This window comes from Culex pipiens, chromosome 2, assembly GCF_016801865.2.
Source record: "Culex pipiens pallens isolate TS chromosome 2, TS_CPP_V2, whole genome shotgun sequence".
NCBI lineage: Eukaryota > Metazoa > Arthropoda > Insecta > Diptera > Culicidae > Culex > Culex pipiens.
Window position 1 is genome coordinate 185,338,537 of NC_068938.1, and position 27,281 is coordinate 185,365,817.

Genomic DNA, 27,281 nt, shown 5'->3' on the forward strand with positions numbered 1-27,281 from the left:
AATATTATTTCGTTCAGTTTTAACTTTGTTTACTTAAAATTGAAGTTTTTTTTTCTATTTTCTTTTTATAGATAAATAAGTAAGCAAAACTAATGTATTTTTCCAGAACAACTTTCTAGTGATTAAGTTTTTTTAAAAGCTTAAAAAATCAAATTGTTCATACTGAAAATAGATCACTGCAAACATTTTAAAAATATTAAACAATGTATCAAAAACTTCAAAAGATTGGAACGATCATTGAAATTAATTTTTTTTTTATAAAAAAAATATCAAGATATTTATTTACAATCGTCATTTTGTTTTAAACAATATCTTTACAATTTTAAACAAACAAAAATTTAAATAAGTCTAATAAACACATTTTTGAATGTTATCTTTGTTTCTCATTCTTAAAATCAAGATATCGTCGCCATCGTGCTAACTTGTCGTACGTGCATTTTGGGCCAAATTGAGTTAAGAACGCAATTTTGTGCAGCTCACAATGCCTCACCTTTTGACCTTCACAGATCCCCAAAATTCGATTTCAATCCTGGGATATTCAACAAAAACCGAAAAAACTCCGTGCATTTTTGTCACTTTACATATGAAAGTAGTTTCAATCTTGTCGTGCTATCTTGTCACTCCATGAAAATTGATGTAGGTGCGACAAAAGGCCAAAGGGATTTCAGGCCAGGAAAGTCAGGATGCGTTTGTCGCACGTACAAGCTAGACTACCGTAAACATTTGTAATTATAACTCGGGACTCCAGCAACCAACTTCAACCAAACTTTGGGACAATGCACAGAATGGTGAGCCAAACAAAACGTGTTTGTTATTGTTTACATTGCGTGCTCTCGTTTTTGAATATTCAAGGTCAAACATTAAAACGCGTTTTTCTCGGAACGTCAAAATGGCGGGTGCGACATGATAGCACGACGACGTCGATATATGAATCATATATGCAACACTAGTTCTTTTATGTATTTACTTTAAAAGACCCCAATCATAAGAAAATTGAACAAAATGTGTTTACTTTTTCAACTTTTATCAAATATAAGTTCCGGCCCGTCACTGCTTCTGAAAAATCAGATCTGGCCCGCAGGGCCAAAAGGTTGGGCACCCCTGTCCTAGCGTCTGCCAGATGTAAATTGACACATTATTAGAGGTAAAATTAAAGCTTTTTTCTGACATAAAAGATGTACTCCTTTTTAGATTAAATTTTACCATGTTTTTTTACTGTGTAGTTGCAAAAACTACTATGAAATAATTACATCAGCTGATTTTTTTTCCAGAACTCAATTAAAAATTAGGTTGTTCCGTTAAAAAAAAAAAATTGACAAATGGAACAAAATAATATTATAAATAAAAAGTTGTCATAACAGGAAACATAACCAAATTGAAAACTTCTGACACCACTGCCTTTTTTACTGCAACCGGTCCAAGAGTGGAGCTTCTTCTTCCACACAACGCACACTCTGCCCCATTCAGTGTATCAGTGTCAACAGCTGCGGTCGCACCGCCGTCGACTGGAGCAGAAACTCAACAGCTAGAAGCGAAAACTCCCCAGTCATTGAGAAGATAGTGAGGTGTTTTTGTTGTTCAATCTTCATCTAAAGAAAAACAAAAAAAAACAATGAACGACGAAGAAATCCAGGAGGCGTTCGACCTGGCCTGCCAGCTGACCCGCCAGTGCGGTCCCATCGTCCTCGACGGATTCCGGAACGCGTCCAAAGCGGTGGAATGCAAGGGCAACCACTGGGACGTGGTCACCGAGTACGACCGGCGCGTTGAGCAAGTCCTCATCGGAGGGCTTTCGCGGCGCTTCCCGGACCATCGGATGCTCGGCGAGGAAAGTACGACGGAAGCGGCCTCGAAGGAACCGCTGGACGGGCGGCCAACGTGGATCATCGATCCGATCGACGGGACGAACAACTTTGTGCGCGGGGTGAAGTACATTGCGATTTCCGTGGCGCTGGTCGTGGACGGGCGGTTGACCGTCGGGATTGTGTCGAATCCGTGCCTGGACGAGTTTTATACGGCCGTGAGGGGGCAGGGCGCACGGTTGAACGGGGAGCCGATACGGACCAGCGGGGTGGAGGAGGTGAGTGTTTGCATAAGTGGGGTAGACTAATAATTGTGCTGTGGCTGTGTTGGTGAGTGGGGTGGAATTTGAAGGTGTGTGTGTTTGGAGAGAAAGGTCATGGGCGTAGAGCAAAATATGGAGTAGAGTAACAAATCCAAATGATATTGAATTTAAAGCAAAAATACGGATTTTGAAGTGCAGCTGGGTTCGACTGGTTTTTAATGTTTTACACCGGAACAATTATTTGCAATACTGGCCGATTTCATGAGTAAGAAAACATATTGCATCATAAATTCGATTTTCTGACCGACTTGATTTCTTAAGGCTCTGGAAGGCATCATTCCCAATCGGCAATTTGGCGGCCATGTTTGTTAAAGAAAAACATTCAAATCTTGATTCAGAATGTTTCAATTTCAAAAAATTGGGTTTCTTTGTGCAGGGTTGTTACGGAAAAGTCAGGAATTTAATAATTTAATAATTTAAAAAGTTAGTAATGTAATTATTTAATAATTTAATAATTTAAAAATTTAAAGATTTAATAATTGAATAATTAAATAATGTAATAATTTGATAATTAAATAATTAAATAATTTAATAATTTAATAATTTAAAAATTTAAAGATTTAATAATTAAATAATAAAATAATTTAATAATTTGATAATTAAATAATTTATTAATTTAATAATTTAATAATTAAGTAATTTAATAATTTAGTAATTTAATAATTTAATAATTTAATAATTTAATAATTTAATAATTTAATAATTTAATAATTTAATAATTTAATAATTTAATAATTCAAAAATTTAATAATCTAATAATTTAATAGTTTGATAACTTAAGAACTTTCTGAAAAAAAATAAAATTAACACAAAAATCAATTGTAATTGTTCAATTTAATAATTCGTACTTTTTTACGTTTTTTGAGTCTGTATGTTTTGACAATTTCAAATTATGAATTCTATTTTTTTATTATTTGAATATGTAAATTCTGAAATTTCAAATTATTGATGACCAGATTTCTTGCTTTTTTAATTTTAACATTACATTTCGCTTTTAGACGGATATTTTAGCAGATTTCTGGGAGTAGAATCAATTCTACTTGAATCAGAGTGGCAACAGAATTTTTAATTTTTTCAATAAACCGAAAATTTTAAAATTTAAATTTTTATGTTGAAAAAACATAAAAATCTAAAAAGTTTCATAACTTCAATTTTTTAAAATTCTGTAATTTTCCGAATTTTGTTATTTTGATTTTAATAAAATTGGTATTTATTTGAATTGTTAAGCAGATGTTTTAAAAAATAATGAGTTGTAATGTTATGTTAAATTTATACAGGGTGTTTGGTTCATGGATGCGGATACTTGGTGGTTGCCTAAAGGACCCCGAAACATGAAAAAAAGTCTTCTACGGCATGGTCGAATTCTCATCCTAAACCGAGTTAAGTAGAATTTACTGTTTTGAGGAGTTTCTACACTAAAATCGATTTATCTCATGATTGTGATCACGAAAAGCTTCGCTTCTGATTTCATGTGAAAGCTGAGTAAATTTCACGATAAAAAATGATTTTTGAAATTTTTTAAACTTTAGTTAAGTCTGCCTACAGAGCCTTTACATTTTTTCCTTGCCCTAGTGCTGTTGGTTTTTTGCATTTATTTTGCGTAAATGGCAGGTAAATGGTTTGTTTTATGTATCAAAACGATGCTCCTAGATCCTCTCTACAATTCTCTCTAAATAACCATTTCCCGAATTCTTTTCCTAAAGCCGCTATTTTAATTTTATTGGTGAAAAAAATCGAAGCCAGAAAACCTGATATGGTACCTTAATAAATCAAACCGACGCCTGACAGAGCATCGCGCAAAGCATACTTGATCAACGCGCGCGCGGCCGCATGTTTGCTGGAAGGAGGGTGACAGTAAGAAAACAAACCACGTGTGCCCATCGCATTGTGGAAAAAAGTTCGTTTCAGAATTGTTTCATTACCGGAGGTATTTTGTCTCGCGTTCTTTTGGCAAACAGGTTAAAACAAAAGTTAAGGGACGGCTATTTAAGGGAAAGAAGGTGTTAATTATTAAAATGAGCTAAGATGCAATAAGTGCGGCATAGGGTCTCGTTGAAGGATTTCCACTGTTGTTCAGTGTGCGGATCGTTTGATCCACACAGGTGATACAACAATAAATAATTAAGCTGATTAAACCAAACATTTTAAAAAAAGCCCATTGACAATGCAAATAAATGTTCAGTATGCAGGAAGTAGATACTTTGCTTTTTTAGAGTTCTACTTTTTTTACATTACAAAAAGGATAAGTTGGATTGTTTCTTGCGTACATAGTACAAAAGCATACATTTCCATCAAGCACCAAATGTTGGCATATCAACACCCTTTTGTTTATTTGAAAAGCGTTTTTAATTGAATAGCTCAATCAAAATTCAAATTATTCGCTCTACAGCATTGCCTTGGCGTTCTCGATTGCGAGATTCCTACTCAAAACTAGGTGTCCGAAGGCTTAATTGTTGAGGCAATTGCAAACTTCTTTTTACACCTATGCTTCCATCCACCCCGGGATTCGAACTGACGACCTTTGGATTGTTAGTCCAACTGCCTACCAGCGACTCCACCGAGACAGGACCCAGGGAGACGACTCCTACATCTGGATTGAGCTAACGACCTAACCTCTAGGTTAGACCGGGGCCAACATTTAGTTCCCCATCCGATGGAAGGCGTGGTCAGACAAATCTCGTCTCGAAAAATGCCACCGGGACCGTCTGGGAACGAACCCAAGCCGACTGGGTGAGCGGCAACCATGCTTAACCCTACACCATGGTTCCCGGCTAGCTCAATCAAGACCTAATTCGGAATGTGATCATAATTTGATAAAAATGTAAAATCAGCCAATTTAATAGAAAGGGTTTCTTACCTCTGTGCTTTAATCATAACATGTTGAAAATCGTTTTATGAGAGATTTTTGTTTATAAACGTGAATTGATATTTTCAATCATTTTCAAACATTGCAATTCGTTTTAAAGTAAATGAAAAAATGCACGCATAGAATAACAAAACTTCTAAAGCAACCTTAAAAACTTTTGGTAGAATAAACACTGATTTAGTTATTTAAGGAAATGCTTACTTATTTTATTTATTTAAGGAAGTGTTTATTTATTTAATTTATTCATGATAAACCACCATGCATGAATTCTTATCGAATTAAACATTCTTTCAATAAAATCTTTTGCTATCCAATAGATGGATTTGAAATGTTTTTGGTAAATAAAAATAAATCTTCCTCGGTTTCCTTGTAGGGAAACTCCATTGAAGAATATCAGAGCAGACATTCACAAAAAAAAAACAAATACCGTCATCAGGGGTGACATCCCGAGCATGGGTAAATAACAAAGGAAATGCCTAATTATACCTTTCTCTGTTATCAACACCAAATTTTCGTTTTCCTGAAAAATTTTCTTAGGATCATGCAAGAGTACAATTTGGTATCATACCAATTTAAGGTATTGTTTTGATATTGCAAAATTGCAGAATTTGTCAATGACCGAAAACCACATTTTGTTATTATTTTGATATTTACGTATTTTATCAATTTCTTCTGAAACTATAGGAAAATGTTGACCAATTTTGACGTGGTCATTAATTTTGCTTTAAAAAGATGTCTCAAATCGAATACTGAAAAAAAACGAAAATATCAAACTTGATTTTAAAGATTTTTGGAAAACCCCCTAAAGAAATGACTTAAAATTGTGAAAAAAAATCTAAATCAGGATACCACATTTTGGTATTATTTTGGTATTACAGATTTTTATCAATTTCTTCAGAAACTATGGAAAAATTTTGATCAATTTTGACAAGGTCAAAAAGGTGCGCTAAAATGACTTGAAAACCAAAAATGTTAAAAATGATTTTTTGATTTTTTTGAAGAAAAAACCATTTAACAAAAATGAAATCATTAAAATGTCTCTAAGTCGGGATGAAAAAAATACTTTGATTAACGAGTCAATCGATTTTATTATTAAATTTTTGGTGACTGGAACCCAATTTCATTTTAATAACATTCATTAATGAATCTTGTTATTTTTCAGAAGCTTCAGAACTTCAACGATAAGACAAATGTATTCGATGTGGTGAAGAATATCACTGAGAACAACATGGAATCATCAGGTGAGAAGATTTTGCTATTGCATATGGAGCATGTGATATCATTTCCGTTTTTTTACTAATTGCAACTGTTGCACTAAAAACGACATAAAAATACCAAATTTTGGTATTACTTTTGCAAATTACAGCGACAAAAATGTGCCCTTGGTAGCCCAGTAATAGATGGTAAAATACCATGAAATCATACCAGAATCATGTGTGTGGAAGACCACAAGAATGCCAAAATCTGATGTTCCATGGGCGTGGAAATACCAAAAATTTTGTATTCCGAGTAACACTAAAATTTGGTATTCCTGTGTTATTTACCCCTGCTAGAGATTGGGTCTGAGGGTGAGATTGGGTCATACAAATTTCTGCATTTTCGTATTACCCAATTTCTTCATCCAGACCCAATGTCACCCTCCAGGTTTTTTGTGGTCTCTATTGCAGGTTCCTGCTCGAACCAAGGAGTCCACAGGCTTGATTGGGGCTCTCCTCCTCCAGACCTCTTTCTACTACAAGAAACCTTCCACTTCAAGGTTCGGACAGACGACCTTTGCATTGCGAGTCCAACCGCCGCCATTGATTCCACCGGAGCAGCCTTGGATTGTTGTGTTGTTTATCTTTATAACAGGGAGACGATTCCCACACGGCCTAACAACAACCAAGGCCGGGACCGAAGTTTTACTTCCCCATCCGATGGAAGGTTGGAGCAGATGGGAATCGAACCTATGATCATCCGCTTACAAAGCGGAGAGCGTAACCATTCAACCACGCCTGCTGCCATTAACACATTCACAAAGTGGACTCAATTTATGTCTTTACTAACGTTACGCCCCGCCCGTGTGTATCAATCGGACCGCGCACTGTACTCACAATCCAGAGGGTGCTGGGTCGAATCCCGCAGCGGGAGATCTGAAATTTTAAGTGTAAAAATGGGTATCCGGCGTAGTCACTCTGTGCTGTTCTCAAACACTTAGGAACCCAGGGTGGCGAAGTCCTTGTAGTTAAAAGTAAGACACTAGTGGTTGGTATTAACCGAGCATGGGTAAATAACAAGAGAAATGCGTAATAATACCTTTCTCAGGTATCAATACCAAATTTTGGTATTCCCTTTAAAATTTGTCTTGAGGATTATGCAAGAGCAAAATTTTGATATCATACCAATTTAATGTATTGTTTTGATATTTTAAAATTGCAAAATTTGTCAATGATCGGATACCACACAGTTTGAATTTATTTTCAGTATTCGATCAAATTCTTCTCAAACTTTGTTCAAATTTTTACCATTTTTTGGTTATTTGGATGTACTCACTAAGGAAATTTGTATAATCGTTGCGATTTCACTTAGGTGACATAGCCAAATACTTGATTAACAATAAGTCAATTAATAGTTTTATTGATTTTTTTGGTCAACCTGAATCCAGTTTATTTTAATTTACATTTATTTTTTAAGGTTAGAAGTTGCAGTTAGCCCCGCCCGTGTGGATCAATCGGACCGCGCACTGGACTAACAATCCAGAGGTTGCTGGTTCGAATCCCGCAGCGGGCGCTCTAAAAATTCTTTGTGTAAATATGGGTATCCGGCGCCGTCGCTCCGTGCCGTACTCAAACACTTAGGAGCCCAGGGCGGCGAAGTCCTTGTAGTTAAAAGGAAGACACTAGTGGTTGGTACTAGCAATGGTGGCCGACAGCTATAAAGTCAACTTCGTAGTTGCAGTTAGTGAAAAAACGGAAATGATATCACAATGCTCCACATGCAACAGCAAAATCTTCCCACCTGATGTTTCCATGTTTTTCTTAGTGATATTCTTCACCACATCGAAAACTTTTGTCATTGATGAACGGCTTATCCTTGAATTTCATGAAGCTTCTGAAAATAACAAGATTGAAACATAAATGTTATTAAAATGAAACTGAATTCAAGTTCGCCAATTAAATAAAAATATAAATTGACTCGTTAATCAGAGTTTTTGTCTTTTGCAAAAAAAAAATAATTTAAAAATCAAAATAATTAAAATAAAAATTTAATCGAATTGGAAAATAAAAACCCATGCCATTTTTCGTTACGCCACTTTACAAAAAAAATCACAATTTATCGCGATTTTACAAAAATAGTTGCCCCTCCGTCACGAGTTATTGAAAATGTACCTCGGATTACCTAAAATAATCAAATGATTAAATGATTAAATGATTAAATGATTAAACGATTAAATGATTAAATGATTAAATGATTAAATGATTAAATGATTAAATGATGAAATGATTAAATGATTAAATGATTAAATGATGAAATGATTAAATGATTAAATTCATAAATTCTTAAATTCTTAAATTCTCAAATTCTTAAATTCTTAAATTCCTAATTTCTTAATTTCTTAAATTCTTAAATTCTTAAATTCTTAAATTTTTAAATTTTTAAATTCTTAAATTCTTAAATTCTTAAATTCTTAAATTCTTAAATTCTTAAATTCTTAAATTCTCAAATTCTTAAATTCTTAAATTCTTAAATTCTTCAATTCTTAAATTCTTAAATTCTTAAATTCTTAAATTCTTAAATTCTTAAATTCTTAAATTCTTAAATTCTTAAATTCTTAAATTCTTAAATTCTTAAATTCTTAAATTCTTAAATTCTTAAATTCTTAAATTCTTAAATTCTTAAATTCTTAAATTCTTAAATTCTTAAATTCTTAAATTCTTAAATTCTTAAATTCTTAAATTCTTAAATTCTTAAATTCTTAAATTCTTAAATTCTTAAATTCTTAAATTCTTAAATTCTTAAATTCTTAAATTCTTAAATTCTTAAATTCTTAAATTCTTAAATTCTTAAATTCTTAAATTCTTAAATTCTTAAATTCTTAAATTCTTAAATTCTTAAATTCTTAAATTCTTAAATTCTTAAATTCTTAAATTCTTAAATTCTTAAATTCTTAAATTCTTAAATTCTTAAATTCTTAAATTCTTAAATTCTTAAATTCTTAAATTCTTAAATTCTTAAATTCTTAAATTCTTAAATTCTTAAATTCTTAAATTCTTAAATTCTTAAATTCTTAAATTCTTAAATTCTTAAATTCTTAAATTCTTAAATTCTTAAATTCTTAAATTCTTAAATTCTTAAATTCTTAAATTCTTAAATTCTTAAATTCTTAAATTCTTAAATTCTTAAATTCTTAAATTCTTAAATTCTTAAATTCTTAAATTCTTAAATTCTTAAATTCTTAAATTCTTAAATTCTTAAATTCTTAAATTCTTAAATTCTTAAATTCTTAAATTCTTAAATTCTTAAATTCTTAAATTCTTAAATTCTTAAATTCTTAAATTCTTAAATTCTTAAATTCTTAAATTCTTAAATTCTTAAATTCTTAAATTCTTAAATTCTTAAATTCTTAAATTCTTAAATTCTTAAATTCTTAAATTCTTAAATTCTTAAATTCTTAAATTCTTAAATTCTTAAATTCTTAAATTCTTAAATTCTTAAATTCTTAAATTCTTAAATTCTTAAATTCTTAAATTCTTAAATTCTTAAATTCTTAAATTCTTAAATTCTTAAATTCTTAAATTCTTAAATTCTTAAATTCTTAAATTCTTAAATTCTTAAATTCTTAAATTCTTAAATTCTTAAATTCTTAAATTCTTAAATTCTTAAATTCTTAAATTCTTAAATTCTTAAATTCTTAAATTCTTAAATTCTTAAATTTTTAAATTCTTAAATTCTTAAATTCTTAAATTCTTAAATTCTTAAATTCTTAAATTCTTAAATTCTTAAATTCTTAAATTCTTAAATTCTTAAATTCTTAAATTCTTAAATTCTTAAATTCTTAAATTCTTAAATTCTTAAATTCTTAAATTCTTAAATTCTTAAATTCTTAAATTCTTAAATTCTTAAATTCTTAAATTCTTAAATTCTTAAATTCTTAAATTCTTAAATTCTTAAATTCTTAAATTCTTAAATTCTTAAATTCTTAAATTCTTAAATTCTTAAATTCTTAAATTCTTAAATTCTTAAATTCTTAAATTCTTAAATTCTTAAATTCTTAAATTCTTAAATTCTTAAATTCTTAATTCGCAATTCGCAATTTCCAGTGTAAGAACGGGCCTTGACCGATCTTATGCACTAGGTTCCCGACGAACACGCACTGCCCTTACACCTACATCTCACCCTTGCTCTGAGTCAGTACGAGCAGCACGCTAGAACACGCTTTGAGTGTTCGTGCCAGGCATGCACACCTTCTTTTCCGGTTACGCATTTTAACTCGGCCGGGGGTGGTACATTAAGTAGGGTTTGATGTAAGTATAAGCGCCTAACCATTTATAGTGTGCCTATCAATTTTCATTAAAGCAAAAACTGTTTTATTTTTAGTTTGAATTTAAAAACTAATTGTTATTTACTGTGTTTTATTTTCTTCTGAAATCTTGCCTAATGTTGAATCGTGTTAATCTGTTGCTATTTCTTTTGTCGCGATGTTTTGTTACAATGTTTTGGACCTAAGCATGTTATTCAAAAGTTTACCAAAAGTACAATAGTAATATTTGTGTTAATTCTTTGATCGTTCCAAAAATTGAGTAAGGGCTCGAACCTCACTTGTTTTAAAAAAGGGTGAAGATTGAAAACAATGGACAGTGAAAGAAATAGACTATTTGAAGAATCAATAGTAAAAAAAAGATAGTAATTTATGAAGTAGATAAAGAAATTAACAATAGTTAATAAATAGAGGCAACAAACAAGCTAAGATTGTAGAAGGGCAATTTATAGAGCAGATGAACAATTATTCAAATAGATAAATAAAAATAAACAAAATTGACATCGCTGCCAAATTAAGGGAAAACAGACAGTTTGTTACAGCAGCATCAATTAGTAAATAGAGTGGAAAAGCGTTGAGAATTGAGAGAATCAAGAGAATCATGAAAGTAAAATCGAAAATAAAAAGGACGATAATAAACAGAAAGCGTGTTAGAGAATCAGTGAAACAAAATAAACAGAATATAGATGGTAGATAGAGAAGCTGGAGCCCGTTAGAGAACGGACATCTCAAATCAAAAACACCAATCGAAGCACGAGAACCGTCACAAAGGATTTTGCTCGATAGGCACCTTCGTTTGACAGCTCCGGTACCTCGATTGGCACCTCAGGCCTGAGATGTCCGTTCTCTAATAAGCTCCAGGCTCTCGAAAAAGAAGAGAAACCCCGTTGTGCGATGTTTCAGGTACATCCACAGCAGTTGACTCAACATACTGCGAATCAAAACAATACCGTCTACAATCACAAATTACTTCCCTTTCCCACATTGTCGCGCCCCTTTCTTTTAGCCGTCTCGACTCTGACCCGCGGTGGTCAAAGGTTTACGATCCGTTTCCACAGGCCACCAGCTAGGTCATCATGAAAACCAAGCCAACGTGGAGGTAAGAAAATAGGACACTTGCAAGGAACCAGAGCTATACTGTTCTGATCAAGAATGATCTAACAGGACTACGGACGTAGTCAGTGACGCTCCTTCCAGGATGTTCCTCGCCTGAGCGTCAACTGAAGAGGTATCATCAGAATCATTCGCACTTGGCCTGCAAATTCTTAAATTCTTAAATTCTTAAATTCTTAAATTCTTAAATTCTTAAATTCTTAAATTCTTAAATTCTTAAATTCTTAAATTCTTAAATTCTTGAATTCTTAAATCCTCAGAAAATAAATAAATGTACTATTATTTTGAAATTTTCGATATTTTTTATCAAAGTAAGATCACATTCCGAATTAGGTCTTGATTGAGCTATTCAATTAAAAACGCTTTTCAAATAAACAAAAGGGTGTTGATATGCCAACATTTGGTGCTTGATGGAAATGTATGCTTTTGTACTATGTACGCAAGAAACAATCCAACTTATCCTTTTTGTAATGTAAAAAAAGTAGAACTCTAAAAAAGCAAAGTATCTACTTCCTGCATACTGAACATTTATTTGCATTGTCAATGGGCTTTTTTTAAAATGTTTGGTTTAATCAGCTTAATTATTTATTGTTGTATCACCTGTGTGGATCAAACGATCCGCACACTGAACAACAGTGGAAATCCTTCAACGAGACCCTATGCCGCACTTATTGCATCTTAGCTCATTTTAATAATTAACACCTTCTTTCCCTTAAATAGCCGTCCCTTAACTTTTGTTTTAACCTGTTTGCCAAAAGAACGCGAGACAAAATACCTCCGGTAATGAAACAATTCTGAAACGAACTTTTTTCCACAATGCGATGGGCACACGTGGTTTGTTTTCTTACTGTCACCCTCCTTCCAGCAAACATGCGGCCGCGCGCGCGTTGATCAAGTATGCTTTGCGCGATGCTCTGTCAGGCGTCGGTTTGATTTATTAAGGTACCATATCAGGTTTTCTGGCTTCGATTTTTTTCACCAATAAAATTAAAATAGCGGCTTTAGGAAAAGAATTCGGGAAATGGTTATTTAGAGAGAATTGTAGAGAGGATCTAGGAGCATCGTTTTGATACATAAAACAAACCATTTACCTGCCATTTACGCAAAATAAATGCAAAAAACCAACAGCACTAGGGCAAGGAAAAAATGTAAAGGCTCTGTAGGCAGACTTAACTAAAGTTTAAAAAATTTCAAAAATCATTTTTTATCGTGAAATTTACTCAGCTTTCACATGAAATCAGAAGCGAAGCTTTTCGTGATCACAATCATGAGATAAATCGATTTTAGTGTAGAAACTCCTCAAAACAGTAAATTCTACTTAACTCGGTTTAGGATGAGAATTCGACCATGCCGTAGAAGACTTTTTTTCATGTTTCGGGGTCCTTTAGGCAACCACCAAGTATCCGCATCCATGAACCAAACACCCTGTATAGAGCATTGCAAAGAATACCTATTGCTAAATTTATTCGCTCCTAAAGTTTAATTCAGATCCACATTACCTCCTTGCCCTGATATACAGTGTAAACTAACAGGATATCGTTTCAATAAAATTACAATTACAATTACCTACAATTTGAGAAAATTGGGTCCTAAAATTAAGCTTAAATTTATGATATTATTGTTCACAACGATAAAGATTATTTTTCTGAGTACAATGACCCTTTGAACGACCGCAAAGGATTTAAAATGAATTTTTAATTCACTTTTTCAAAATTAACTTCACGGCCCTTCTTGACAGAAAAGGTCCTACTTGACAGCTCGTTCCAAGGGGACCATAGTCGATCCATCGAAAAAATGTTGTCTTGTCAATAATTTTTTTCTGCGTTAAAATGAAACAAAGTGATCAGAAATGGTTTTTAATCGTGTTTTTTACCGTTGTACATGAAAATTGACATAGGGCTTTTAGTACCCAATTGAAATTGTTTTCCAATTAACCTTAATTTCCAACTAACGATATCTCGGCAAAACACGATTAAAAACAATTTTTGATCATCCTTTTTTTTTCATTTCATTGCAAAAAAAAACAAAAAGATTGACAAGACAACACTTTTCGATGGATGAACTATGGACCTTTTCTGTCAAGAAGGGCCGTCAAGTATTTTTTTAAATTTATTTAAAATTGATTTGCGGCCGTACAAAGGGTCATTGTACTCAGAAAAATAAGCTTTGTCGTTGTGAACAATAATTTTAGGACCCAATTGGTCCGATTTCCAATGTTCAAAATCAACCCTCTAATTTAAAAAGGCAATACACAAAAAAATCTAACTCTTTCGAATTTTTGTTCAATTGAATTTGAGTTTAGACCATCTGTAAGTCAATTCTAGCTAAAATATTTTTTTTCTGTGATTTGTTTATAAATCCGCGAACTTTCACATTTTATTTTCGAGAATTCCAGAAAATCTCTAAAAACATATTATTATTTTATTGAAAATCGTGCTGTCAGTTGCTGAAAGCTATTTTTTTATGAAATTATTCTTTATCCAAGCAATTTTGATTCCTGTAATTCTCTATAATTTAATTTTTTTAAAGTTTTTTTTTGTTTTTGCTTGGATGAAACTTAGTCCATGCATTCCCTGTATCAAAAGAAGCCAAAATATGTATCTGGCAGTACATCTCTGAAGTTTTTTTTTTGAAAAGGTCCAATAAACCAAATTTTCAGTTTTTGCTTTTTGGGTGTTTTTTGATACCCCTGTCTCAAGGCGGTTTCAAAAACACCCAAAAAGCAAAAACTAGAAATTTGGTTAATTGGACCTTTTCAAAAAAAAAAAAAAAAACTCCAGATCTGATCAATTTGGTGGCTTCGGCAAAGTTGTAGGTTATGATTAGGAATTTTCTGATTTTTTTTCACTAATGGTTTAATTTCCAAAACATATTTTATATTTTTTAAATAATGTTTTAGCTTTTTTTTTATTTACGATTTTTTATTGCTTTGGGAGACTAAAAAAAACTTTTGCGATAGATTTTAGGAGGGTGCAATATTTGGTACCAGAGACACGATTTTTATTTAAATTGTTGTTCTTGGAAAAAACGACATTCTAAACTTAAATTTAAATTTAGGTAGCAATCGCAAATGACTTAAGGCCGTTGCGAAAAAAAATTTCAAAGTGAAACCCTCATTTTTCAACACACGCGAAGTCTCGGTAACTGCTGGTTCAATTTTCAATGTTAAACAATTTCTTTACTTTAATTTCCAGCTCTTTTTTTAAACAAATAATGTGTTATTATTCGAATGAAGAGTACGTCACTTTCAAATGACGGGCTAGATTTTTAAATTTCAAAATTATATTTTTAGAAAAGCAGAAAATTTATCAAAATCACAAAAAATTAGGAAATCCGCTTTTTGAAAAAAATATGTTCATTAGGGTTCTATTCTTCATTTATTTATTTTTAATATTTTTTTAATTAAAACTGAACATTTTTATTTTTTTATAATCAAAGGCATTATAAATATAATTTTGCTTCAGTAATTGATTTTTAAAGTTTAGTTTAACGAAATGTTCGATTTTTTTCAAAATCCAAATTTATTTTAAAACATATCTCCGATACCAGATTTTGTATCATTTTAAATCAAGCACAAGTTGCCTTATTAAGTTTTAATTTCAAAAATTAAAAATAAGGTTGTATTTTTGGGATTCAACTTTCAGCAATAAAAATTGAAATAAAAAGAATCGAGAATTGTTTATAAAATTTAAGCAGAATGTGTTCTTTTCTTACGGAAACTTTCTTTTTTTTCCCACAAGAAAGGTTTTTGAAAAAGTTTGATTTGATTGATGATTTGGCAACACTGTCCTGAGATATCATGATTTATGGAATCTTTTTGTTGTAAATTTGGTTGGAAATCACTTTTTGAATCATCATTCTTTACACCGTTGGCTTGGTTTTTTTGAACCCTTTTTTAATTCGAAGTGTGTCAAAACATAAACTGCACATAAAAAAAATATAGGACCAAAAAAAATATTTTTTTAAAGGCATTTTCAAAGTCAAAAACCGAGATTTTCAAAAAAAAATTGAGAGTTCCAAGATGAAAAAAAGGTTTTTGACGTCTATTGATGTCTTAAAAACTTCGCTGAACTCTTCCAACGTAGATGTACTTCATCATCAGCTCACTGAGCGCTAGAAGTTGTTGTTATAACAGTTATAACATTAAACGTTAACAAAACTGACTCAAATTTGCTTTATTCACAATCCAACATTGTTCTACGCCCATGAGTTCAACCGGTTCAACCACACCTGTGTTACAACTCGCGACCCAAAACAAATCGATACCGATCAAATATTCACACAACCCTTTTTCCCACAATTCCAGCTGAAACGCGCCCTCGTCGGCCACGAGTTCTCGATCGCGAGCCATGCCGGCGCCCGGCCGCACATCTTTGGCCGCGGCGTGGAGTTCATCAAGGAGTGCACGGGGCTGAGGGCGTTCGGTTCGGCGGCGCTCACGTTGGCGTACGTGGCCAGCGGAAACATTGACTGTTACAGCATCGAAATGCTCAAACCGTGGGACATTGCGGCGGGGGCGTTGCTCATCCGGGAGGCGGGTGGAGTTGTGACCGGGATTGACGGTGGGGAGTACGACATTCTGAGACCGGACATTGTGGCGGCGAGCAGCGAGAAGCTGGGCCAGCGGGTGGTGGAGATTGTGCGGAAGGTGAAGGAGGACGTTGAGGGGAAGCAATAGAGAGGGGGGGTTGGTGTTGAGAAGCAATAAATTTTAGTAGGTTTTAGAAAAAATGATTGTTTTGATGTCTCTAAAGAACTCACCGTGTTTGGCGGCATCGAGTGCGGTGGATATCCGCCGGGGACCATTCCCGGTGGCATCGGTGGACCGCTCTGGTGGGGTCCGTGTGGCGGTGGAGGGCCTTGCGACCCGGGCGGGCCTTGGCCGGGTGGTCCCGCGTGTTGTCCCATCTGGCCCGGGTGCGGAGGACCCGGGGGATGTTGCTGCATGTGCTGTGGTGGCGGCCCTGGTGGTCCACCTCCCGGAGGTCCTTGCATGTGGTGTGGCGGAGGTGGCCCCTGAGGTCCTCCCTGTCCCGGGGGTGGCCCGTTCATGTGCTGCGGTGGACCGTGGGGGTTTGGAGGTTGACCACCGTGCTGCGGGGGAGGAGGACCTTGCATCGGCATGTGGCCACCCTGTCCACCCTGAGGCGGCCCCGGAGGACCGTGCGGATGGGGTGGTCCCTGACCGGGTGCCATATGGGGTGGGCCTTGCGGTGGCCCGGGCGGCGGAGGCTGGTACGGACTGTGCGGCGACGGAGAAGGGGCGGGACTCTGCGATGGTGGCCCCATCGGACTCGGAGCCTGCGGCGGCGGCATCGGACTGTTGACTGGCGAAGGACTCGCCATTTCTACCTCGGAATCAACTTTCCCTTAAATATTCACTAAAACTTTTCACCGATTGCACAATTTTCTCCTCGGACAAACAAAAAAAGTTTCCTCTCCCTGCAAAGAGGCAGTCACCAACTCCGCAAAGAAAATGGCTGCCGACGGGGTAAACTTAAAAACACTTTTAACCCACCGGCATTCACACAATTTCACCTGTGTCCACCACCAAAACGTTCACCGGACTCCCCCGCACAGTTTTAGCATAAATTCGCACCGATTTTCACGCTACTTTACTGGAAAATTCCAGAAATTTCACCCGCGTACCAAAATCCAAGCGCTTCAAAAAGTGACACGGCGGAAGAATGAGTGGAAAAAGACGCAAACAAACGCACGCAAACACACACGGGTTGGCACAAACACAAGCGCAAAAATGCCGACAGGCGGGGAAAGTGACAGTTGTGCAGGGGTGTGTGCGTGAGGCGGATGGAGTGGCGGGCGGGATTGATGGCAGGGGTGCCAGTTTAATAAATAGATTTTTTGAATAAATTCGTGAATCTTGCAATTTGCTTGCAATCTTAAAATTTTAAAATTTTGAAATATTTAAACTTTGAAATCTTTAAAACTTTAAATCTTTAAATCTTTAAATCCTTAAATCTTTGAATCTTTGAATCTTTAAATCTTTAAATCTTTAAATCTTTAAATCTTTAAATCTTTAAATCTTTAAATCTTTAAATCTTTAAATCTTTAAATCTTTAAATCTTTAAATCTTTAAATCTTTAAATCTTTAAATCTTTAAATCTTTAAATCTTTAAATCTTTAAATCTTTAAATCTTTAAATCTTTAAATCTTTAAATCTTTAAATCTTTAAATCTTTAAATCTTTAAATCTTTAAATCTTTAAATCTTTAAATCTTTAAATCTTTAAATCTTTAAATCTTTAAATCTTTAAATCTTTAAATCTTTAAATCTTTAAATCTTTAAATCTTTAAATCTTTAAATCTTTAAATCTTTAAATCTTTAAATCTTTAAATCTTTAAATCTTTAAATCTTTAAATCTTTGAATCTTCAATTTTTTTCATTTCTGTTTTTGCCTTCCTCACGTTACTGAGGAAAGGCTATAAAATCACTCGAAAAATGAACTTCTCTATTATACCTCTTAGACCCACCTTCATGTATGGGTCATTCCTTCCCAAGTGACCACGCGTCCAACATCGACCTTCACCAATTCTGCTCATATTTGGCATGGGGGTTGTTTTTACCCCAAAAACAAAGAATCCAAAGTTTGGTGACATTTGGTCCACCCCGCGCCCGTGGCACCCCCCTCTTTTTCTGTGATTTTTGAAAAACCTCATTTTTAAAATGCATTTTGCTAAGAGAAAAGTTTACAAAAAGTGAACTTTTGGGTATGCATATTTGAAGATTTTTTGACGTAGAATCGAATGGCGTACTCAGAATTTACGTACAGTGTTGTCAGATATGAAAATTTTGCGCTTTAAGTTTTCAAATGCATTTTTAACCCTTTGGACGAGCACTTACGGGAAAACTGACAATTGCATTCGATTGCTGAGAGTTTTTTACATTAAATTCAATCAAAACCTCAGGGTAAAATGAATATTTCTTGAGATATCACATTTTTAAGTTGGAAAGCTCTGTATTGCAAAGCAAATGTTTTACTTAACCATCAATTTTCAACAGTACATTGCGTGAGAGCATAGTAGGCCTTGAAATTTGAAAAAAAAACTTTTTTTCAATTTCTTAACGGAAGCAAGTGAATGACCCAAAATTGAATTTATGTATGTATGTATTGTATGCATGTATGTATTTGTGTATGTATGTATTGTATGTATGCATTTGAACCCTCGTCTTGGCAGGACTTGGTGTGGTTCACGGATATAAGAAAATGACATAATGTTTGATTTCGAGCGCTTCAACAGGAATTTTCTGGTTTTATGGCCCCAGAAGCTAGCTTGATAATATGAGCTTATTTGGTTAGGGTTGGTGGGTCCAATTTTTACCTGAAGGATTTTAAGATTTTTTTTTGGCAAAATTTAAAAACATGCTCAAAATATTAACCTATGTATTTTCGGATCGATTCCTAGCGCTTTGCGATTTTCTACACAATTGTTCCCCGGATCAAAATATTTGAGAATTTTGACAATAAGAAAATTTGATAGCATTTTGGGAAACTTTGTCGAAGAAAATGTTAAAAGTGAAAATTCCCCATAGTAAATTAATTAAAGTTCCATTCTAACTTCAGGTCAAAACTGGACCCATTACACATTAACCAAATGGGCTCATATTATCAGGCTAGCTTCTGGGGCCCATAAAACCAGAAAATTCCTGTTGAAGCGCTCGAAATTAAACATTTTGTCATTTTCTTATATCTGTGAACCTCGCCAAGTCATGCCAAGACGGGGGTTCAAATGTATACATACAATACATACATACACAAATACATACATGCATACAATACATACATACATAAATTCAATTTTGGGTCATTCACTTGCTTCCGTTAAGAAATTGAAAAAAAGTTTTTTTTTCAAATTTCAAGGCCTAGGGTAAATTCTCGTATGTTTGGCAGGTTAAGCTCTCGCTCCTAACTCCATCCAATTTGCTGACTTTCACTATTCAAACAACTAATTTTGCAAAGCTTTTTATAGAAACTTGCTTGCTCACTTCTTATTGAGCTATTTATCACTCGATTTCAGTTGAAAACGCTTTTAATTAGCTTTAATTGAATGTCAAAGTTCTGACCTGCCAACATTAGAGGCACGCTGGAATTAGATGCTGTTCCCCTACTATGCTCTCACGCAATGTACTGTTGAAAATTGATGGTTAAGTAAAACATTTGCTTTGCAATACAGAGCTTTCCAACTTAAAAATGTGATATCTCAAGAAATATTCATTTTACCCTGAGGTTTTGATTGAATTTAATGTAAAAAACTCTCAGCAATCGAATGCAATTGTCAGTTTTCCCGTAAGTGCTCGTCCAAAGGGTTAAAAATGCATTTTAAAACTTAAAGCGCAAAATTTTCATATCTGGCAACACTGTACGTAAATTCTAAGTACGCCATTCGATTCTACGTCAAAAAATCTTCAAATATGCATACCCAAAAGTTCACTTTTTGTAAACTTTTCTCTTAGCAAAATGCATTTTAAAAATGAGGTTTTTCAAAAATCACAGAAAAAGAGGGGGGTGCCACGGGCGCGGGGGTGGACCAAATGTCACCAAACTTTGGATTCTTTGTTTTTGGGGCAAAAACAACCCCCATGCCAAATATGAGCAGAATTGGTGAAGGTCAATGTTGGACGCGTGGTCACTTGGGATGGAATGAGCCGTATACTTATCGACTCAGAATCAAATTCTGAGCAAATGTCTGTGTGTGTGGTGGGATGTTGATCAAAAAATTGTCACTCGATTATCTCGACATTGGCTGAACCGATTTTGTCCGTTTTGGCGTCATTCGATCCGTCTTGGGGTCCCATAAGTCGCTATTAAAAATTATGCGGTTTAGTTAAGTACTTCAAAAGTTATGCTAAAAAAACGATTTCAACAAAAGTCCGGAAGATTGTAAAAAGGGTGGTTTTTGTAAGAAAACCCGTCATGCTATACATTTTTAGAAAGGTATTTAAAAGACCTTTCCAACGCGTCCAAGACATTGACAATTCTATCAAAAGTTATAAGCACTTAAGTGTTATTTATACGCTTTTTGGAGGCCGGATCTCAAATATGTTGATGAAAACGTTGTCCGGATCTCTCATGCGACCTATTGTTGGATAGGTATTCAAAAAAGCTTTCCAACGCGTCTAAAACATTGAAGATCTGACAACCCTATTAAAAGTTATAAGCACTTAAGTGTTATTTACGCACTTTTTCGAGGCTGGATCTCGGATATTTTGATGAAAATGCTGTCCGGATCTCTCATGCGACCTATCGTTGGATAAGTATTCAAAAGACCTTTCCAATGCGTCTAAAACATTGAAGATCTGACAAATCTATCAAAAGTTATAAGCACTTAAGTGTTACTAACGCACTTTTTGGAGGCCGGATCTCAGATATTTTGATCGGCATTCAAAAGACCTTTCTAATGCGTCCAAAACATTGAAGATCTGACAACCCTATCATAAGTTATAAGCACTTAAGTGTTATTAACGCACTTTTTGCATTTTGGATAGCACCCTTTAAATGTGAGGAAGGCGCCAACCACCTAAGGGTGGATTAAGTAACGTTTTTGTAATAAAACAACTTGAAAAATTAACTAAATAACAACATTCCTATCGTCATCAGGAGTGACATTGGGACTATGGGGTGAGATTGGGTGATACAAATAATGAAATGCTGGATGCTTTGGTGTATTTTTGTCAGTTCGAATTATTTCAAGAAAATCCACTGCGTTTAACCAAATCAAATTGTTTTAGTACGAATAAATGAGACGCGATTTATGATTCACAACAACTCGACTTTATTCAGACACGTCCTTTCAGGTCCGTACTCGCGACAAGAATGAATCAGAAAGATAGAGAGAGATAGGAAAGATGAATGACGTTTGAAGGGGAGCGTCCACGAAATGCGTGACGCGGGGATGTTAATAAAAACCGTTACATAATATAACATCCTCCCTTTCCTAACAAAAAGTAAATTGTAAATTTTTAAAAGGTTGATAAAATAAATAAAAGATTTTTCTCTCTCGATAGCTCCAGCTTGCTGTTTCGCTCAACACACAGCTCAATCGAACACGGGGCGTTCAACTCCTGGGTTCCTTACGCGGCTACGCTGGGTGCCAGCATCTTGCTCGGCAACAAACACACGGCAGATCTTGAATCAGCTGCAGTTGATCCAGTCCGGTTTCTCCGCTTTGGCCATCAAGGCGTAAAGCACAGACTCGGTTGATCTCCAACACCGGCTCTTCCGACTGGGACGAAGATTCAGACACAGTATCGCAAAACTGCACAAGCTTCAGTATCTTGCACACTCTCGCTGATAGCAATGGAATGTGCGATCCATTCACTACCTGGAGAAGAAGCTTGTATTTGCGACCATCGCGTCGACAGGGAACAACGATCGCACCGAGGACAGGAATCTCTGCTCCACTGAAGTTTTTCAGGCGGCAGTCTGACGGTAGTAGCTTCGGTCTGGCACATCCGGTCATCGTTGTTACCCAAGTGTAACCCACGAGACTTGTGTTGGCACCAGTGTCCAAATTGCAGCGGGATGATTGCCACTTACCGTCGACGTAGAAATCCAGCTCCGCCGTCACGTGGCCTCCAAGTTCAGGCGATTTTTCGATCTTACCGATCACTGCGCTTGCTTCGCTGCCGCTGCTCGACTCGTTGCTGTCCGATTCCTCATCTTCTAGAGAATCTCGATGAACCTTGTGCACTTTCCGCTTGCTCTTCGATCGCTTTCGCCGGTCCGACTTGCACGCTCTTTCAAAATGATTCTTCCGGCCACAGCGGTTACACCTCTTACCAAAAGCAGGGCAGACTCCTTTCTCAAACTCGTGCCAATCGCCGCAGAACTTGCACTCCTTCTTCTTCCGGATCTTCTTGACATCATCACACGTCCGGCCCACGACCTGGCCGTAGGTTACAACGAGTTCCTCTGCGCGGCACATGTCGACGGCCACATCTTCCTTCAGGTCCTGCATGCCCAGCATCCTGGTCCGGAGATTTGGCCACTTGTTCGATGTGACGATCTTGAACCGCAGCATTTCTTTCTCGAGAGCTCCGAACTGGCATGACTTCGACAGAAACTTCAGCTTCCTCAGGTAGTCGTCGATGCTTTCGTCCGGATCTTGCGAAAGGCCAAAGAAATTGATCCAGTCGACGAACTTGTTCCGTTTGCGCACTACCTTTTCCTTGATCGCTGCCAGAGCAAGTTCCGGATCATCCGTCTCTGCCACCGTAAGCTCAAAGTTGAAGTATTTTTGGCGCGCTGCACTTCCGATCACTGACAGAAGGATGCTCGTTTTCTGCTTCTTCATCGTGTCCGGCCAACCATCCATCCCAGCGGCGGATGCGTAGTTCTTCCAATTCTGCTTGAAAAACTCAAAGTTTTCCTCCATGTCTCCGGCCAGCTCCAGCGGAGGGGGAAGCGGCAATGCGAGGCCCGCCGAACTTCCAGCGGCCGGCGTTGTTGACTGCTTCACGACCATTTTTTGCAACGATGCAATGAGCTCCGCCTGCGCCTTCTCCTGATGCTTCATAAACATCTTGAACTGCTCAGCGTCCATTTTTCTCGAATTTTCTTCTCCACTTCACTTCCAGGAAATCTCCAACAAATCGACGACGCGCACAAAGAAATATGGCCGCCGGACAGGATCGCACACGTTCGCAACAAAGAGCACAACTTTTCCGATCACTTCCGCGTATGATTCTTTGGCCGCCCGACGTTGAATCTCCTCACAGGAACCTTCCGCGTTATACCGATGACGCCGGAAATCCACTAGTTGTCCGCGAAAACTTCTGACACCATGTTTTAGTACGAATAAATGAGACGCGATTTATGATTCACAACAACTCGACTTTATTCAGACACGTCCTTTCAGGTCCGTACTCGCGACAAGAATGAATCAGAAAGATAGAGAGAGATAGGAAAGATGAATGACGTTTGAAGGGGAGCGTCCACGAAATGCGTGACGCGGGGATGTTAATAAAAACCGTTACATAATATAACACAAATTAACAATGCAACTCAAATCTTTGAAACGGGATCCTACTTCTCCACGCAGAAAAATGTTTTGTAGAATCAGCCTGTGCGAGGTTTGAATCAACCAAATTTTTGTTGAATATAATCAACGCCGATTTTGCGTTGAAACAAACCTTGATTTTCTCAATTCCACAAAAATCTTTTGTTGTTTCGAAAAAGCTGCTTTGACGTTTAGCGTTGATTCAACAAAAATAATGATTTTAAAATCAACAAAACGTTTTGTTGATTCAAATGCACTCAAACCCCGATGGTTTGACGCCAACTGTTGTCAAACGAACGGGGTCACGTTTTAGTTTGACACCCCTTTTACACGGAGTTCACACACACACTACCAAACGTTTGTTTCGATAGTGTGCGTGAGCGCCTTGTAAAAAGTGACAGTTCGTCACTTTTTGGTTTGACTTTGACCAACCAACGGGGTACAAACTAAAAAAGTGTCAAACGAAAAAGTGACCAACCACCGGGGGTTGAGTGTATGCCTAATTTTTCTGCGTGTCTGTGGTTTATTGTTAACAATTGTTAACAATATAAAAAAGCTCATGGACTGAAAAGGAAATGGAAATAACGAAATGATTTTTCCTCGCTATGGCTTGTTATTTCAATATCTATATTTTTTTGTTTAAAAAATTAAATACAAATTACTTAAATAAAAGATTAACAAACTGAAAAAAACGTGTGAAAAGTGGGATTTTACCTGCATATTGAACTCGGTAAATCATGAATTTTGGTAAGGGTGCATATCTGTTCTGTGGTTTCTTATTGGCAAATCTGGCAACCTTCCTGAAATTTAGCCCGCCTGCTATCGTATAACAGTTTTTGGCCACGTGCGTAGGACACTTCTAGTGACAGCTGAATGTTTTTGTTTATCAGGTTCGGAAGATTTTCCGGTGCTTCACGAATTTTGCAGTGATTTTTTGCTAAAATTTAAATTTGCTAGTGTTTTCGACCAAGAAGTTGATTTCTAGTGTAATTTAAAGTTAAAAAATTTAAACCTAATCTAGCTAAATGCGTACTTCTAGTGTTATTACTAGCTTTTTAGTATGACCAATGGTAATTGGCTGAGAAAATCTCTAAAATTTTCACTGATTTATTTAATTCCTCCAGAACCTTCCACCTCGCACCAATCAGCCAACGAAGACGACGTCGATATCAACGATGTCTTCGACAACCTGCTGCTAGCGGAGGAACATCTCGCGGAGGCCGGCTACCAGCGCGGGTTGGCACAGGGCGTTCGCGAGGGGAACGTGGACGCGTACCACTTTGGGTACCATCGGGGAGCGGAGGTCGGAGCGGAGTTGGGTTTTTACTACGGGGTCATTTGCGGGCAGGAGAGTGCGTCTAAGGAAGGTGGTTCTTCAAAGGGGAAAAGCTTGCTGAAGGAGTTGAAGCGGGAGATTGAGGAGTTTCCGAAGTTCAACGACTTGGAGGCGGACATTGTGGAGGGGCTGGTGAAGTTGAGGGCTAAGTACAAGAAGCTGTGTGCGCTGCTGAAGATCTCCGCCAAGTACGCGAGGCCGAATGAGCTTTCGTTTTAGGGTGGTCGCGATGGATTTGATAAAGGCGCATTTGGAGGTGCTGACGGAGGTGTTGCGGCCAAGGATGGGCTTTTTGAACTGCCACATGGTGGATTATTTGACGGAGGGACACTGGAATCGGTACATCCCGGAGGAAGTGAGAGAGGAGTTGAAAGGAATGCCAGATTTGGTTGGATCGAAGGAAGTGTTTTGGAATCAGTTCAACAAAGATTTTGATTCGTCCAAGTTTCCACGCTTAGCGAATCACATTGAGTCCATGAAACGATATCGATTAGACGCTCTGCCGGATGCTTGTATGACCACGGAACAGCTGAACTCGGCGTTCGATTCTTGTCTGAAGGAAACTCGACTCAAAATGCCCGAATTGATGAGTATTAAAAAGTGTCACGAGGTGGAGGTCGCTTCCGCCGTGGTGGCCTCGCTATGCACCGTCGTGGCCACCGGAACCGAAGGCAAGAGCTTAGACCATGTGGCCGTGATTGACGCCGGTGATGGAAAAGGTTACCTATCTTCTAGAATCGCGCTTGAGCATGGAATAAAGGTGCTCGGAATCGATTGCAACGAAGGAAACACGGCGAGCGCGGAACGCAGAAGAGATCAGTTGCGGAAGAAGGTTCCAGTTGCACTAAAAAGATCCAAATTAACAGAAGAATCAATTCTGAAAGACGCCCCAGAAGATCCGCTCTACAAAACCACCACAAAAATGATCGACTTCCAAACCAACCTAATCGAACTAGTCCGCGAGCAATTCCCCCAAACCCAAGCCACCCGCTTCACCCTGGCAGGTCTCCACACCTGCGGCAACCTGGCGCCCAACAGCCTCCGACTCTTTCACCAGAACCGCCACATCCGGGCACTCTGCAACGTCGGCTGCTGTTACCACCTGCTGAGGGAGCGCTTCTGCGAGGACGAATTCTTCAACCGGGACAAGGCCCGAGACAACGCGGGCCTCGGCTTCCCGATGAGTGCGTTCATGGCCGGGAAAGGCTTCGCCCTCGGACGGAACGCGCGCAACTTGGCGGCGGAATCGATCGAGCGGTCCGCGTTCCACCGGGAGAACCCGAGCGACAAACTTGGCTACCGAGCGATGCTGCAGATCGTGCTGAAGGAGTTGGACGTGAGGGTGGATAGGCAGGTCGGGAAGTTGAAGTGTGATGGATTTGTGGATTACGTGCGGAAGTCGTTGAAGCGGTTGGGCGTTGATGGGGGAGAACTGGTGACGGAGGCTTACTTGGAAGGTTTGGAGAGGAGGTACGAGGTGGAGTTGGAACAGCTGAAAGTGTTCTACCTGTACCGGATGACGTACGCGCCGGTTGTGGAAGGGTTGATTCTGCTGGATCGATTGCTGTTCTTGAAGGAGTGTGGCTATGAGAATAGTTACTTGGTTAAGCTGTTTGATCCGGTCGTTTCGCCGAGGTGTTATTCAATAGTGGCTTTTAAATAAATGTTGACTTCAAAAACTCCTGAGAATCTCTGATCCGAACTTGCCTTGATGCTTATTACAAATTATTTAAATTTAAACATTAAAAAATACCCAAAACTCTAAACAACATTCCTAAACAAGACTTCAAATCATAAAATATGAACGCCCTTAAATTTCAATTTGGATTTAAACAATACTGTCTACGTCACCAACACGATGTTTGTTTCGATTTGAAATATGGTAGTCTCGTCATCGGTTTCGGATCTTGCTAACACGTTCGCATTCCCTTTTGGCACTTTTACGTTGAACTTTCTTCCTTAGAGAAATTGGATCCACTTTGTTAATTTGGCTCTAATCATGTTGGGCTTCGGTTGTTGTAGGCTCAGACTCATCGTGGACAGCTGGGTCAGCTATTTGTTGTTGATCTTTCCGGTTCCGCGGGACTTTTTGCTTAGTTGCATACATCTTCTGCCTTTTAGTTAGTTTGTGGTCTAAGTCATAAGAATCCTTACTGCTGTCCTTCCGCGTTGGGCCTCGTGTGCTCACTTGCATCCGAGTCATCGTTCTTGTCCGTTTATTTAGCATCAAATTGAGGGGGTTTCTGGGGCTTCGATTGCACACCCGCTAAATGTGCGTTGATAACGAGTTACCGGTGTACACATTAT

General features: G+C 36.8%; 5 protein-coding genes across 5 annotated transcripts in view; 3 read left to right on the plus strand and 2 right to left on the minus strand.

Annotated features, from left to right (window-relative positions):
* The window catches only part of LOC120415406 (ATP-dependent helicase brm), a 35,076-nt gene extending 17,771 nt beyond the window's left edge, over nt 1-17,305 (minus strand). Inside the window, exon 1 of the mRNA XM_039576933.2 lies at nt 16,384-17,305. Within this exon, the coding sequence (XP_039432867.1) occupies nt 16,384-16,968 (585 nt within the window). The 5' untranslated portion in view covers nt 16,969-17,305. The remainder of the gene's footprint in view (nt 1-16,383) is intronic.
* On the plus strand, nt 1,480-16,327 carry LOC120415407 (uncharacterized). The gene is made up of 2 exons (XM_039576935.2): nt 1,480-2,080; nt 15,929-16,327. The coding sequence occupies exons 1-2, from the start codon at nt 1,613-1,615 to the stop codon at nt 16,298-16,300; spliced, it is 840 nt and encodes a 279-aa protein (XP_039432869.1). The 5' UTR covers nt 1,480-1,612; the 3' UTR covers nt 16,301-16,327.
* Nucleotides 17,306-21,353: 4,048 nt separating the features above from the next.
* On the minus strand, nt 21,354-23,569 carry LOC120415402 (uncharacterized). The gene has a single exon (XM_039576928.2). The coding sequence runs from the start codon at nt 23,180-23,182 to the stop codon at nt 21,719-21,721; it is 1,464 nt and encodes a 487-aa protein (XP_039432862.1). The 5' UTR covers nt 23,183-23,569; the 3' UTR covers nt 21,354-21,718.
* Nucleotides 23,570-24,521: 952 nt separating this feature from the next.
* On the plus strand, nt 24,522-25,199 carry LOC120415410 (protein LTO1 homolog). The gene is made up of 2 exons (XM_039576938.2): nt 24,522-24,708; nt 24,763-25,199. The coding sequence occupies exons 1-2, from the start codon at nt 24,699-24,701 to the stop codon at nt 25,191-25,193; spliced, it is 441 nt and encodes a 146-aa protein (XP_039432872.1). The 5' UTR covers nt 24,522-24,698; the 3' UTR covers nt 25,194-25,199.
* Nucleotides 25,199-26,654, plus strand: LOC120415409 (probable methyltransferase-like protein 25). Its single transcript, XM_039576937.2, has one exon. It carries the CDS (start codon nt 25,204-25,206, stop codon nt 26,635-26,637), a length of 1,434 nt encoding a protein of 477 aa, XP_039432871.1. The 5' UTR covers nt 25,199-25,203; the 3' UTR covers nt 26,638-26,654.
* Nucleotides 26,655-27,281: the final 627 nt, after the last annotated feature.

What these genes read in the sequence shown, in the direction of transcription:
- LOC120415407 (XM_039576935.2), top strand. Translation starts at nt 1,613, where the DNA reads ATGAACGACGAAGAAATCCAGGAGGCGTTCGACCTGGCCTGCCAGCTG. An exon ending in GGACCAGCGGGGTGGAGGAG is followed by an intron (nt 2,081 to 15,928) that starts GTGAGTGTTTGC and finishes CCACAATTCCAG; the next exon opens with CTGAAACGCGCCCTCGTCGG.
- LOC120415402 (XM_039576928.2), bottom strand. Translation starts at nt 23,182, where the DNA reads ATGGACGCTGAGCAGTTCAAGATGTTTATGAAGCATCAGGAGAAGGCG.
- LOC120415409 (XM_039576937.2), top strand. Translation starts at nt 25,204, where the DNA reads ATGGATTTGATAAAGGCGCATTTGGAGGTGCTGACGGAGGTGTTGCGG.